At 32.0% G+C, this 13,053-nt stretch overlaps 2 protein-coding genes across 5 annotated transcripts; one reads left to right on the top strand and one right to left on the bottom strand.

The window, feature by feature from the left end:
- Nucleotides 1-1,772: 1,772 nt before the first annotated feature.
- Nucleotides 1,773-7,781, top strand: LOC103502329 (M phase phosphoprotein 10). Of its 4 annotated transcripts, none has more exons than XM_051081159.1 (17): nucleotides 1,773-1,987; nucleotides 2,072-2,124; nucleotides 2,207-2,264; nucleotides 3,241-3,286; nucleotides 3,441-4,142; nucleotides 4,290-4,351; nucleotides 5,097-5,226; nucleotides 5,331-5,441; nucleotides 5,526-5,663; nucleotides 6,058-6,126; nucleotides 6,269-6,310; nucleotides 6,439-6,507; nucleotides 6,658-6,729; nucleotides 6,822-6,875; nucleotides 6,962-7,103; nucleotides 7,203-7,265; nucleotides 7,343-7,781. In XM_051081159.1, the coding sequence occupies exons 5-17, from the start codon at nucleotides 3,447-3,449 to the stop codon at nucleotides 7,348-7,350; spliced, it is 1,656 nt and encodes a 551-aa protein (XP_050937116.1). In that variant the 5' UTR covers nucleotides 1,773-1,987; nucleotides 2,072-2,124; nucleotides 2,207-2,264; nucleotides 3,241-3,286; nucleotides 3,441-3,446; the 3' UTR covers nucleotides 7,351-7,781. The 4 variants fall into 4 exon arrangements, with proteins under 4 accessions (XP_050937116.1, XP_008464446.1, XP_008464445.1 ...); XM_008466224.3 differs by having other exon boundaries at nucleotides 2,207-2,267; XM_008466223.3 differs by lacking the exon at nucleotides 2,207-2,264.
- A 1,132-nt stretch (nucleotides 7,782-8,913) lies between these two features.
- On the bottom strand, nucleotides 8,914-9,790 carry LOC103502330 (putative calcium-binding protein CML19). Its single transcript, XM_008466228.3, has one exon. The coding sequence runs from the start codon at nucleotides 9,576-9,578 to the stop codon at nucleotides 9,150-9,152; it is 429 nt and encodes a 142-aa protein (XP_008464450.1). The 5' UTR covers nucleotides 9,579-9,790; the 3' UTR covers nucleotides 8,914-9,149.
- Between the last annotated feature and the right edge of the window lie 3,263 nt (nucleotides 9,791-13,053).

Here is a 13,053-nt window from a genome sequence, read left to right as displayed (position 1 = left end):
TAAATGGGTTGGAGATTGGTTTAAAGAAATAGGATTCAATCTAAAAATAGTGAAACCGAAGGGACACTATCTCATTTGATCCATCTTGAGATGGTAAGTTGAATATCTCATGTCGGAAAAAATAACTTTAGTAAGATACACATGTGTTACATTTCCAAATAATGGTTTCGAGAATGAAGCTTTGTTGTATAACAAAGACAAATTGAGATTTAACATTCTTTAGATCAAAATATCTATATGCCATTTGAAGATGACATAGGTTGAGGGAATCACATGTTGTACACATGAAAATTAGATCTCACCATGCATCAATATTGTATGAAACACATTTAAATTAGACTTTTCTTTTACCCAATTAATTTTGAGATTGAACTTCTTGCAACGCATGTGACAACAACAATTTTATTAATTTCACACACCAAAGTTAAATGTAAGAAACGATATAAAATCAAAATTCGGGTCAATTTTTATATACAAAACTCAAGCATATGTCTATTTTAAGTTATTAAAATCGAATCTCCACAGTACACCCTGCATACTTTTGAACTATAGGTTAAGAAAAACAAGTAAGTAGAAAGATAAGATTCAATGTTTTTAGTGATATATCTTAAATAAATACCAAACTAAGTTAGACTTTAACACAGTACAATTGAGGTGTATGAAGATTTGTATGAACTGTGTCTTTCAAACATTAGCTGTAGGCATACATCTTCTTTAATTTAAATTTAATGCATGGGATGGAACTATATATTTAGTTACACACTATAGAGTTGTTGAAAAAACATGTTTCTAATACCTATTCTATAAAATTGTCTTTACACAAACTTCCTTTTACTGGAATTCAATAAATGTCGGTGCAGTAATTAAATTAGAAGTTGAGTCTATAAATAATTAAAACTTATGATTTATTTGGTTTATGAATTATAAAAAGTGTCCTTCCAAAAAAAAGTCGATTTTCATTGCTCTAGAACTTGTCTTTACATGACTCGTTTTTTTAGTACTTTAATCCACCGTCAATGTATGTATACATATGACTCTTCGAGTTAGTGTCATAATTAGAATTTTTATGACACTAAATCTCAATCAACAATAAAAACTTATTGACACTTAATATTTAAGATGGTATTGTTTTTCATGATAAATTTACACTATATACATCAATAAATTCATGAATGTAAAAACTCAGAGATGTATTACATTTTTTAGGTTGGAAGAACGTAAAATTGAAAATCCATTAACTTATTTAACTTCTGACTTAAAATTTTTTAGCCATGCTAGAAAAAGTCAGTTAATTAAGTGTGGTTCTCGATTTAATCGGTTAAAATCCGACAAGAAAAACATAACCAAACCTAATTGAATTTAATAGCTATATTTAAAAAAAAGAAGAACCCTCCTCACAAGTTCCCGCCATCGGCGGAGCACCGCTTCTACGGCAAACGCACGGCAGCTTCAAACTTCTAATTTTTCATGATCGGTATGTATCCAACTTCAAAGTTAAATTCCAAAAACATTATATAGCAATGTGATGAAATATATTGCAATTTTAAAATTTGTGGAAATGAATTTTTATAATTGCATGGGTTTTCACTGCCATGATTTTGGGGAAGAAGTTTAACAGACCCGATCCGACCGGGGTGGTCCGGTTAATAGATTTTTTTAAAAAAGCGAGAATATTCGGTTTGGTCGGCTGAAGTTATTGAAAACCGTTCTGTTCGGTTCGGTCAGGGGCGGTTTTGCAAAATCTAAAAAGAAATTAAGTGCGAAAAAAGAAAAAAAATACTAAACTAAACCCTAAACCCCCAACAGCTTCTTCTCCTTCGCTTTCATTCCCACTCCTTACCTTCCTTCAGCTGCCCCCCAAACCTTCCCTCCGGTGAGTTCCAACAGTTCTTAATTTTCATTGTTTCCGACGTTTTTCGGCGGCCCCAACGTGAATCAAGCGTTTTCGTCAGCTAATTTTTGACGTCGTGTACGGCCTTCGGACGAGGTTTGCTACTAATTCATGCCCAATCAACCTAAGATTTTGTATACGTTACCCACGTCCTAAATTCTTCAAATATTCATATTTAAGCATATTGGAACGCCAACCAGCAAGCGTCGAGGCTGTTTGGCAGCTTTGAGTAGGTAATAACCCGCATTTATCGATTTTGAGCTGAATTTAAGTTGTTTTAGAACTTTCCCTAACACATGGAAGCTATTGCTGTAGTTTCGGGGTGGTTTCGACTCCTTTGGATGTTTTTCAGAAAAAACTCAAGCCATTTTAGGTGGTAAAGTACTGTTTAGACCCTTTTGAAACCTCTGCAAGTGCTGTAATTTAGTTGCTAAAAAACTTCAAACTCTTATGCTTGTAGTGTGGTATTGAGTTGTAGTGTTTGAATTAAGTTTAAGATCAACTTTGGCCAACAACGCCCCTTCTAATACTCGTTGGGACTGTTTAACTTTTCAAACTGAGTTTAGATATTAAACCTTATTTTTATTGTTTCAGATTTGTTTCAAATAATTTAGGAGCACTGATAGTAATTGGGATTCTATCTAGTGGTTTTGTTTGTTGTGCATGTCTTTGGTATGATGTTTTTTTTCTAATGGCCTCAAAATAGGGGGAGTTACCCACTAATCAAAATCGAATCATTGAGCAATTCAAAATTGATTTAATCAATATTTTACATTGGTTTCGTTGAACTGAATTTATCTATTGACTCTCAGTTCAAATAGAAATTAGAAAAAATGGACTGTGGAAACTCATATAAAAGCTAGTTAACCCATAATATCGATGGTTTTTTTTGCTGAACCGCAAATCCTTGAACTCCTCGCTAGGATTTTGATCTTGTTTTCATTATGCACCTGGGATTTGGAATGAGGAGCATATTGTTGAAAGATTAGTACTATTGGTTAATTTTAGTTCTTTTTCTCTTGTTAAATACACAATTTACTTTGTTTATGGATGGAGTGGAAGTGTGGAATTGAAAACAAGTTTTCCAAAGTTTGGGATCCTGTCTAATCTGTCCTAAAAGGATAAGATTTCAAATTCCTTGCCTTTTTTCTTTAAACAGAGGTAGGTCTTTACTAAAGTTTGGGATCCTGTCTATTCTCCATGAAGGACACTGCACTATATTTGATAAATCTGAAGCATCTTTTTCTTACCTTCTATTTCTATTGAGCTTTCTAGCTACCATTGGAAGACTTGTTTATTATTTATCATTAAGTTGTATTTCTGTTGACGCGTTCTGTAATATATAACAGCGTGCAAGGCCAGGGGATCTAATCTAATCACTGTGTTCACTTTCGGGTATGGCTTCTGTTCATTTTATTAGTTTTGATTGTTTATATCTCTAATTTCAAGAACTGTAAAGTAGTCTAAAATTTATTTATTGCAGTTAAATGACTTATTTGAAATTTCAAATTATTATGAGATGTTGAATGACGGAATTTTCTCTTTACAGAGCTCAATGGAGGCAGAGAAAGTGGTTCTTCCTAACACTGAAGCTGGTCTTAAACCACTTCACTCTCTCAAATCTACAGATCCGCCACTCTGGCTTGCTCCAAGCCCTTCCCTATCTCAAGTTGCTCGCCTTGCTTCACAGAGCTTATTTTCTATGCTGAAACCATTCAATCCTAAATCCCCATTTGATCATCTCCTGGTTGATGGATTTGATGCTGAGCAGATATGGCAACAAATTGACCTCCAATCACAACCTCTTTTGGCGAGTGTTCGCCGGGATTTGAAGCGGTTTGAGAAGAATCCAGAAGCAATTTCAAACCTGAAGGTTTCTTTGGAGGATAAGAAGAAGGTTATCCAAGAGATGGCTATAGAGTCGGGAGAAGAAAGTGATGATTTTGAGGAGGATATGAAGGAGCTTGATGAAGAAGAAGACGATGAGGAAGAGGAGGAGGAAGAGGAGGACTGTGATGACAAAGAAGATGGAGACACTGAGGAAGGAGAGAAGGAAAAGAGTGATGATGAAGTTGAGGGAGAAGAAGGTAATGGTGGGATTGAGGATGGATTTTTGAAGCTAAAAGAGCTGGAGGAATTTATGGAGGAGGATGAGGTAAGAGAATATGGTTTACAGAACAAGAAAGATGGTAAGAAGGAAAAGAAACAGAGGAAGACAGAAGAAGAATCTGAGGACGATGAAGATGATGAGGTGAAGGCACATTGTTTAGTCAAACTGATCCTAACATTTTGCTACTAATGAGGGTTTATTGCTAATATTGTTTCTTGTTGCAGAATTTGTTTATTGAAGATATTTGCTGTTTTGGTAATTTAAAGTTGGTTATTTCTTCCTTTGTAGCTTGGGGAGTTCGACCTCCATGGTGAGGAGGATGAAGATTCTAGCAAACTGGACAAGGCGAGGTATTTGGGGTCGTCTGTTCTTCTGCATGCTTGTAAATGACAAATTCCTTAAAGTGATAGAAGTACTCGATTGCATTGTCCATAGTTTCACTGTTATTTTACTAGTCCAGTAGTCTTCATTTTTAAAATAGTCGATTTATGGTTACTATCAAATGCAATAGACGACTCTGATACTTGTAGAAGTTTGTGTGCATTAACTTAAACTGACAGTAATTAGTAACTGATTTTAGTACAACTTATATATATGGTTTTGAAAAAGAAAAATTGAAGTTGTCGAGAAGGATCAAGTTGTTTTGATTCCTTAGTTACATTATTTTGCATGCCAATAGGATCCACTTACTTTTCACTTTTCAGAATACCCATTTTTGTTTAGTTTTCTTATTGCAGCAGGCTGACCATCGACTCTTCACTCTACTAATGTAATTTTCCATTGCATCAATTTTGTTATCGTTAGTGTTTGATATCTCATGATCTCTTTGCCTATTTAATTAAATGGTCTAAAAGTTTGTCATCCAATGACACCTCATTAAAGGCCTCTGTTAGAAAACTTTCAGAATGTTGAATCTTCACTCTACTTTTTTCCTTTAAACTTATGAATTGAGCAATTCATTAGATACTGTGTCATGATAATTTTTTTGTTAATTGTTTTTTAATCAGTTTCAATAAAATTATGGATATTCTATTTTTTTTTTCCTCTAAATTTCTAGCTTTCAATAGATGCCAAACAACACCTTTTTTTTGGCAGATACGAAGACTTTTTTGGTGCTAAAAAGAAGAATCATTTGAGAAGAAAATCTAAATTGACAAATGGATCAGAATCTGAACTCTCAGATTCAGGTGATGAAGAGGAAGAAAATGAAACACGTACAGAACCGGTACATATCTTCCTCCACGACTTCAGCTTCTAATTCTAAATTGATAGGCGCTCTTCTTCTTGTGAATACTCATTTTAGTTTTTGATTTTGAGTTGCATACATAGAAGTCAGAAAATCTCTCAACTCATCAAAAGAGACTTAAGAAGCTTCAGTCTGAAATAGAGATGATGGAGAAAGCCAACTTGGAGCCAAAAACGTGGACCATGCAGGGAGAGGTAAAGTCACCATTTAATTGATTTTCTTACCTTCTATGAGATACGATCATATCAAGGAATTTTAAGCTACATTTTTTATAACAGGTAACCGCCATGAAAAGGCCTAAGAATAGTGCCCTAGAAGTTGATTTAGATTTTGAGCACAATGTGAGACCACCACCTGTAATCACGGAAGAGGTCACAGCAACATTGGAAGAGATGATTCAGAAAAGAATCCTTGAGGTATATTTTTCTTTAAAGAAAAAAAAACTTAAAATAGATTGTTTCTATTCTCTAAACGAGCAATTTTTAATGTTTTTGATGTTATTGTTTGTTCATATGTTCTTAAAGTTTTGTTTGGTTAATACGATAGGTTTTTCTTCTTACTTAATCGTAGTTTATCTATTGAATAAAGAACGGGCGTCTTGATAAGTGGCAATATCCTACTCAAACCATTTTCTTTTAAAAAAGAAACAATTTATGTTGATATTCGAAAATGAATGCATCCTCAAAAAGAAAAAAATTGAATGCCTGCATTTGGAGCTGGCGGATCAAGAGGTGGAAGAGCTTGATTTAAAGTGGCCGTATGCATCTGATAAAAATATTTGACTGGTGTTGTCTTATGCTTTGTTTTCAGGGTCGTTTTGATGAAGTTCAGAAAGCACCTAAACGACCTACTAAAGCACCCAGAGAAATCAAAGAGTTGGTCAGTGTTCTTTTATGGAACTCTTTTCGCTGTGTTTCATCTACATAATTCGGAACTATATACAACGTGTGTGTGTTATGTGAATTCATTTGTAGCGTTTTTCTTGCTCGAGGATTGATGTTTTTTTGTCTTCTCGTAACAGGATGAGAATAAAAGCAAGAAAGGTCTTGGTGAACTATACGAGGTTTGTGTTCCTTCTAAAAAAAGATGCATCATTAACTTAATCCTCTTTGCTGCCATGCCATATTTTCCTACCGGATGTCTTTCAGTCATGGAATTAATTAATTTCTTAATCTCATCTTTTTCTTCCAGGAAGAGTATGTTGAAAAGACTAATTTGGCTACAGCCCCATCATCATTCACCGATGAAGCAAAGACAGAGGTACAGTGCATCAAATGTTTTTACCTATCTAATTTACGATTCTTATTGGTTTTTCCAACTATTTAAATTTGGATAGTCTGGAACAATTACTCTAGAACCTTTCCCGTTGACGATGATATCCTTGCCTTGTCTTTATCTCTCTCTAATCAGGCGAGCATTCTTTTCAAGAAACTTTGCTCCAAGTTGGATGCTCTCTCTCATTACCACTATGCTCCAAAACCTGTATGCTTCTCATAAAGTTTTTGGATTTTGTACTATATTGACCATTTTTCTGGCCATTTGCTCATCTAAATGTTAATTCTTTGCTCATAAAGGTTATAGAGGATATGTCTATATCAACGAATGTCCCTGCTCTAGCAATGGAAGAGGTAACTGTTCTTCTAGTTTATTTCCCGTGTATAAATTATGTAGCTGACTACACAAGCTAATGTTTTAATTATGTTTCTGTGGCTAGGTTGCTCCCGTTGCTGTCTCCGATGCGGCAATGCTTGCTCCAGAGGAAGTTTTTGCAGGAAAAGGTGAAATCAAAGAAGCAGCAGAACTTACACAGTCTGACAGGAAGAGGAGGAGGGCCAGCAAGAAAAGGAAATATAAAGGTAAAAATAAAACGAAAATAGATAGGCTCACGAATCAAACGACTTTCCTACTTCCGCAAAGGAATTGTTCACTTGTTTCTAATAGTCTGAGTCTTACAGCTATGGTTGCCAAAAGAGACGCAAAGAAATCAGGAAACACTACAGTTCCAAATGCTAATGAAGGTAATGCTTGTTTAAGTTTTCAATGTTTTCGTGGAACCCCATTGCAACCTCATCTCTAACTATTATCAATATTTTAGGCCAATGAAGATTCAATTTGTTATTCAACAATTCTTGAAAAAATTTTCCATCAACGCTTCAAGATCCCAAGAACAGGAAATGGAATTGGCTAAGTTGATGAGCCGAGGATCGAATAGCTCGAGAACAGCTTGGGTGTTCAATTTCCCCATTTTTTCACTTGTGGCATCCAAGAAAAGTATGTTGGTAGGTTGAAAGATCGTATCGTTACTATATTTTTTTGCAACCATTTCCATCATAAGAGTTACTAAGGATTAATTACAAGATGAATGTAAAAAAAAAAAAAATCCGAATTTTGTGATTTTGCTTCCCCCTCCTTTTATTACATTTTTTCCATTTAAAATATGTACTTATATATTTACCAATTTACGTTGATATTCATGGATGTATCCAGTCACAATAATTCTATTAAGGATTATTTAGTACTAATTCTTAACTAAAGGTTAACGACTTCCCTCCATTCACTTTCTTGCTTGAGAAAGTTTTTGTTTTTAAATTAATTACGTATATGGTTTTTGTTTGTAATAAATAAAAATAAAAATAAAAAATAAAAACAAGAATGGAGTTTAACATTTTTCTTTTTTAACCATTTCTCCCAATTTCTTTCTCTTTCTCTTTCTCTTTCTCTTTCCTTTCCTTCCGTCTCCTTTCTTTTCCTCTTGTTTTTCTTTCTCTTCTTGAGTTGAAAATAGAAGACCAACCAGAATAAACTAATGGTGGTCAATCCATGTGTTTCGCCACGTCAAGCCGACGCCAATTAATTGAACATCGTAGTATTTGATACATCAAAGCTTTATGGAAGGTCAATAAAATATCAATAACTTTGTTAAAGAACAAAGCAATTTGGGTACATGGCAAAATACGTTTTTGTTACTTAGCCAGTAATCCAGATTAAAAGAAATCTGAAAAGAAGTAATGAATTCAAAATCCACCTTATTGTTAAAGCTAGGAAGTGGCTTGGGAGAAAAGAAATGACAAAGTGAGGAGATAGGATGATGATGGCCTTTTTCTCCAAAACCCTATCTTCTTCCTCGTTCCTTCATTTAAAATCTCTACCCCTTCGCCACCCCACTAGGTTCATGCACTATTCTTTTGAATCGTGTCGCAAATTTTAACTTTTATCAAATATATCAATTAGATAATATAAGATTTTATTAGTGTTGTAAGAAATAAAATAAAAGTACCATTTTATTATTAGACAAAAATATCAACAATATAGATACTAAGATGCTACTAAGATTAGATATTCTGTATATAATAACATGATATAAATTTCAACGTAGGCAAATCAATAGGTAGAAAAATTCATAAATATTTCATTGATTGTTTTTGTCATAACATCTCATTAAACATCAATTTTGGTATAAGATCTCTCTAACCCCTAAGCTCTTTCATGGAAGAAACAATATTCTTTGGTAGGAAGGAAAAAGTTTATTTGTTTAGAAAAGTCAATTGTTGGATGCTAAAAGTTATAATTTCTAAACACGTGCAACCATGGATTATAACAATTCAAAATCAACGTAAAATACTCTCTTTAGAACAGTCAATTCATCAAGAATAATGAAATTACAAATTACACAACAAATCATCATGAATTTCATATAACTCTCCCATGAAAATATTTATATATAATATTTATTATCCATACAATCTCAAAAGTATTGATATAGAAATGTGTGTATCTTTTTTATACAAATGGGAAATGCCCCAATTCAACAACTAATAAAATCAATTTAAAAAAAAAAAAAAGAATCAAAAATGAATGAATTAATTAAATGAAAAATTTAAGATATATATGTACAGAGTTGGCTAAGCCATCATGATCTGAAACTCCTCAAAGCTAATCAAACCGTCACCGTTCAAATCGAAGCGACGAATCATCATTTTACACTCCTCCGTCGATTTCCTTTCCCCTAATTTCCTTAGCATTTTCTTCAAATTCTTCGGAGTTATGAACCCGCAACCTTCACTATCGTACAAAGCAAACGCCTCCTTCAAATCCTTCAACTTCTCTTCCTCCCCAACCTCCAGTAACCGTTCGATATCCCCCGCACACAGCAACCCATCCCCGTCCGAGTCCAGCGATTCCACCGCCGCCTCCGCCTCCGCCTGCAGCAGCTCTCCACCTATCAATCCCAGCCGATTCCTCAGCTCCGACGGCGATATCTTCCCGTCTCCATCTTCGTCGAAGTAACTCAATACACGATCGTACTGTGCACCACTCTTATTGATCTCCATTTCAATCACAGATTGCAATAGAAAAAAAAATACTCAAGAAAAGGAATTTTAATTTGTGGATTTCTCTCTGAGTTTGGATTGTTTTTGGTCAATTCAGGAGATGGGGGTTTATATTTATAGGCTTCGGCAAAATTTTGGAAGCTGCGGCGAAGGGAGGAGGGAAAAAGGTATGGAAAAGTATAAAATTCAAAAGAGAGAAGAAAAGAGGGATTAGAAAAAGAAGAACGTGTTTCCTTTTAGGGTCAAAAATACAAATTGGTAAAGGAATTAATAAGGGAGAAATCTAGAGATATCTAACTTTAATTGTTAAATTAAAAAAATAACGGTCAACTGCCACGTACTTCACACTTGTTATTATTATTATTATTATTATTATTATTATTGTTTTCGGCGATATTAAATATCTCATTAAAACGACGGCTGAAAACCGCGTTTAGTTTTGTTGTGGATTAGCCTTATCAGTTATTCTCCCAGACTCGTCCAGATGATTCCCATAAATATATATATAATATTTTTCTTGTTTGGAAAATACGAAGAAATTTTATTTTTGGCCGACGCCATTTTTACGTTGCATTTATCCGCAGCTGACGTTTTATTCATTAAGAGAAAATTAATTTAAATCCTAAACTTGTTAAAAAATTACTGACCTATAATTTTTTTTTTTTTTTACAAAATATTAAAAGAGTTGTTGGTCAATATAAATTAAGATTTAAAAAGATTATGAAAATATCTTATATTCAAAATGTGAGAAACCCACTCATTTTTCTTAGATTAAATTTTTTTTTACAGTCATCAGATGTAAAAATGTTTATTTATTGGTTTTTAATTGTATCAGTTATAAATACTTTTAATTTTAATGTGTTAATCTTAATTAAATTCGTTTTTAATTCAATTGTTGAATAGTAGAAAAAAAGGTCGTTGAGCACAAGATATGGAAGAGAGTACTTTTGTAATTAGAATTGGAAGGTAAAAATATTATTGTGTTTGACGAATTTTTTCTTTTTTACGATTTTTCTTTGAATTTAAAAATTTTCACGCAAATTTTTATTATTATTATTTTATTTTAATTTCTCTATTACTTTTATCTTCAATAGTAACATTTGGAAAAATAAAGTAAGAAACTTTATAAACTCATAAACTCAAATAAAATAAAGTTTTGCAAAGCATATAAGTATGAAATGGATGTGTTCATAAGCTTGAAGTCACATATTGATTTTTCGCCATTTTGATATAAAATACTAATTTTTAATTGTGTTTTTAATGAAAGTCGTTCTCCGTTGCTTTTATTTATTAGTATTGTTTTTTCCCTCTTTTGTTTTTTAATTTTTAAAAGAAAATAACATACAATTTCCAGATTTATTTTGAAACCATTTTTTCTAACCATAAATTTTGAAACTTTGGTTGGAAATTGGGAATGAAATTTTGTATATTCCGTCAATGGTGTGTTGAAAAAAGATAGAAAGAAAGAAAGAAATAACGGGTCATTGTATAGTATTTTCCCCTCAGGTCAAAATTTTGGGGTGTTCTAAAGTGCCTATATATATATATATATATATATATATATATATATATATATATATATATATATATATAACAATTTCTTTTTTAATAAATAAATTTATGTCAAACTACCCAATAGAGTTTAGAAATTTGGGTGTTTTAATTTAATAATTACAACTAATTAATTGAATCCCAAAAATCATTCTTGTGGTTAGAACTTTTAGTTTTGTAACTTACTGTATGATCTCTCAAATTTCATAACAACACAGTTGGTATTTAATTTGTTCTAACCTTTTATAAAATTTACAAATTAGAAAAGATATATTAAACAAAAAAAATAATTTTATATTTAATAGGTGAAGTTCTTAACAAATAAAAATAAAGAGATATTTTTAAAAATAGAAAAATATTAAAACTATTTACAAAATATAGCTACTTTTTTTTCTTCTATATTTTGGAAATGGATCGATGATAATTTTTTTTAGATATAAAGCTAAAATTTAGAAACATAAATTTTAAGAGTTAATGGATAATAAAATAAATGTTAGTAAATAGAATAGTTGAATGTCATTCCATACATCACACTTAAATCAGTGTTTAAAACGTTTTGTACCTTTTAGTCAAATTCAACACACGTAAACCACGTGTCCTCTTTCTGACGCAATAGAATATGTTTGTCGGGAGGGCTAGGCCCAATAACGGCCCAAGTGCGGAGGCTTGGTAAAGAAATGGGCCTAGATTTCGCAAAGTAGCCCAACTACGTTTCATAAGTCCAAAAGACCATATTAATAATATATTAAAAGTTTTAAAAAATAAAATAAAGAAAGTGACCAAGAATTTTATTTATGATTATGTAATTAATTCTATTGTGTGTATTATAATCAAAATTACCTCATAATTATTATTTTTTTTATTTTGTTCGAAAATAATTTCTCTCTATCCATTATTTTTTATTCTGTTCATCCCTTCAAATTTTTCCAGTAAGCGAGGGTTTGTAGTTACATACAAAATTTGTTAGAGTATATGAAAAATATATAGTATATTACGTAGTTCATGCTTTGAAATTTTTTTAAGGTATATAAAAAATATATAATATATTATGTAATTCATCATTTGAAAATATTTTAGGGTATATGAAAAATATATAGTATATTATGTAGTTTACGGTCAACAAATTAGAATATATGAAAAAATATATAGCATATTATAAAAAATATACAGTATATTATGTAGGTATATTAAAAATATAAAACGTGGGAACGGTGAAAAAATTAGATGAAATTTTGAGATATTTTTTTAAAATTATATCTAAAGTTGGTGATTTTTTTTTAAAAAAATATTTCTTATTATTTTTATTATTCCATCGTAATTAATTTTAAAACACAGAATAATTCTTCTTATTAATATTCCAACACAACCTCCATTCTCACCGTTTGATATTCATTCCCGACCACGATCCCAAACATCTCATCTCCCAGAGCGATGATGGAATCTCACTCATTGATTTTGGCTTATGTGATGTCTCCCACAATTACATATTCTTCTATCCCCTCGATGTCGATGATGGTGATGACATTGAACTTGCCGATTCTTCTTTACTTCTTCTTCCGACACCAGATGAAAATTGACGATATTTTACATAGTAATGAAAATAATATTGATGATAATTGCAAATCTAACCTAACATAATATTGAATATTATTAAAATTGTATTTCCCTCGTTAGCATAAGTATTTGTTTATATGGCCCATTGTATCATCTAGCCCATGTTAGTGATTTCAAGCCCAATTATTTGTTTATATGGCCCGTTGTATAATCTAGTCCATGTTATTGGATATGTTTGATCGAGGTATTATTCTTGTGTGGGGTGTGTAATTTTGCAAGAGCTTTTTCATCCTCATTTTCTATATATGATCATCGTATGCAATATCAAATATAATAAGAAAATCAAGATTTTATCTTGTAACTTGCTTTC

The sequence above is a fragment of the Cucumis melo genome, chromosome 2 (assembly GCF_025177605.1).
Source record: "Cucumis melo cultivar AY chromosome 2, USDA_Cmelo_AY_1.0, whole genome shotgun sequence".
NCBI lineage: Eukaryota > Viridiplantae > Streptophyta > Magnoliopsida > Cucurbitales > Cucurbitaceae > Cucumis > Cucumis melo.
This window is presented reverse-complemented; position numbering and strand designations above follow the sequence as displayed.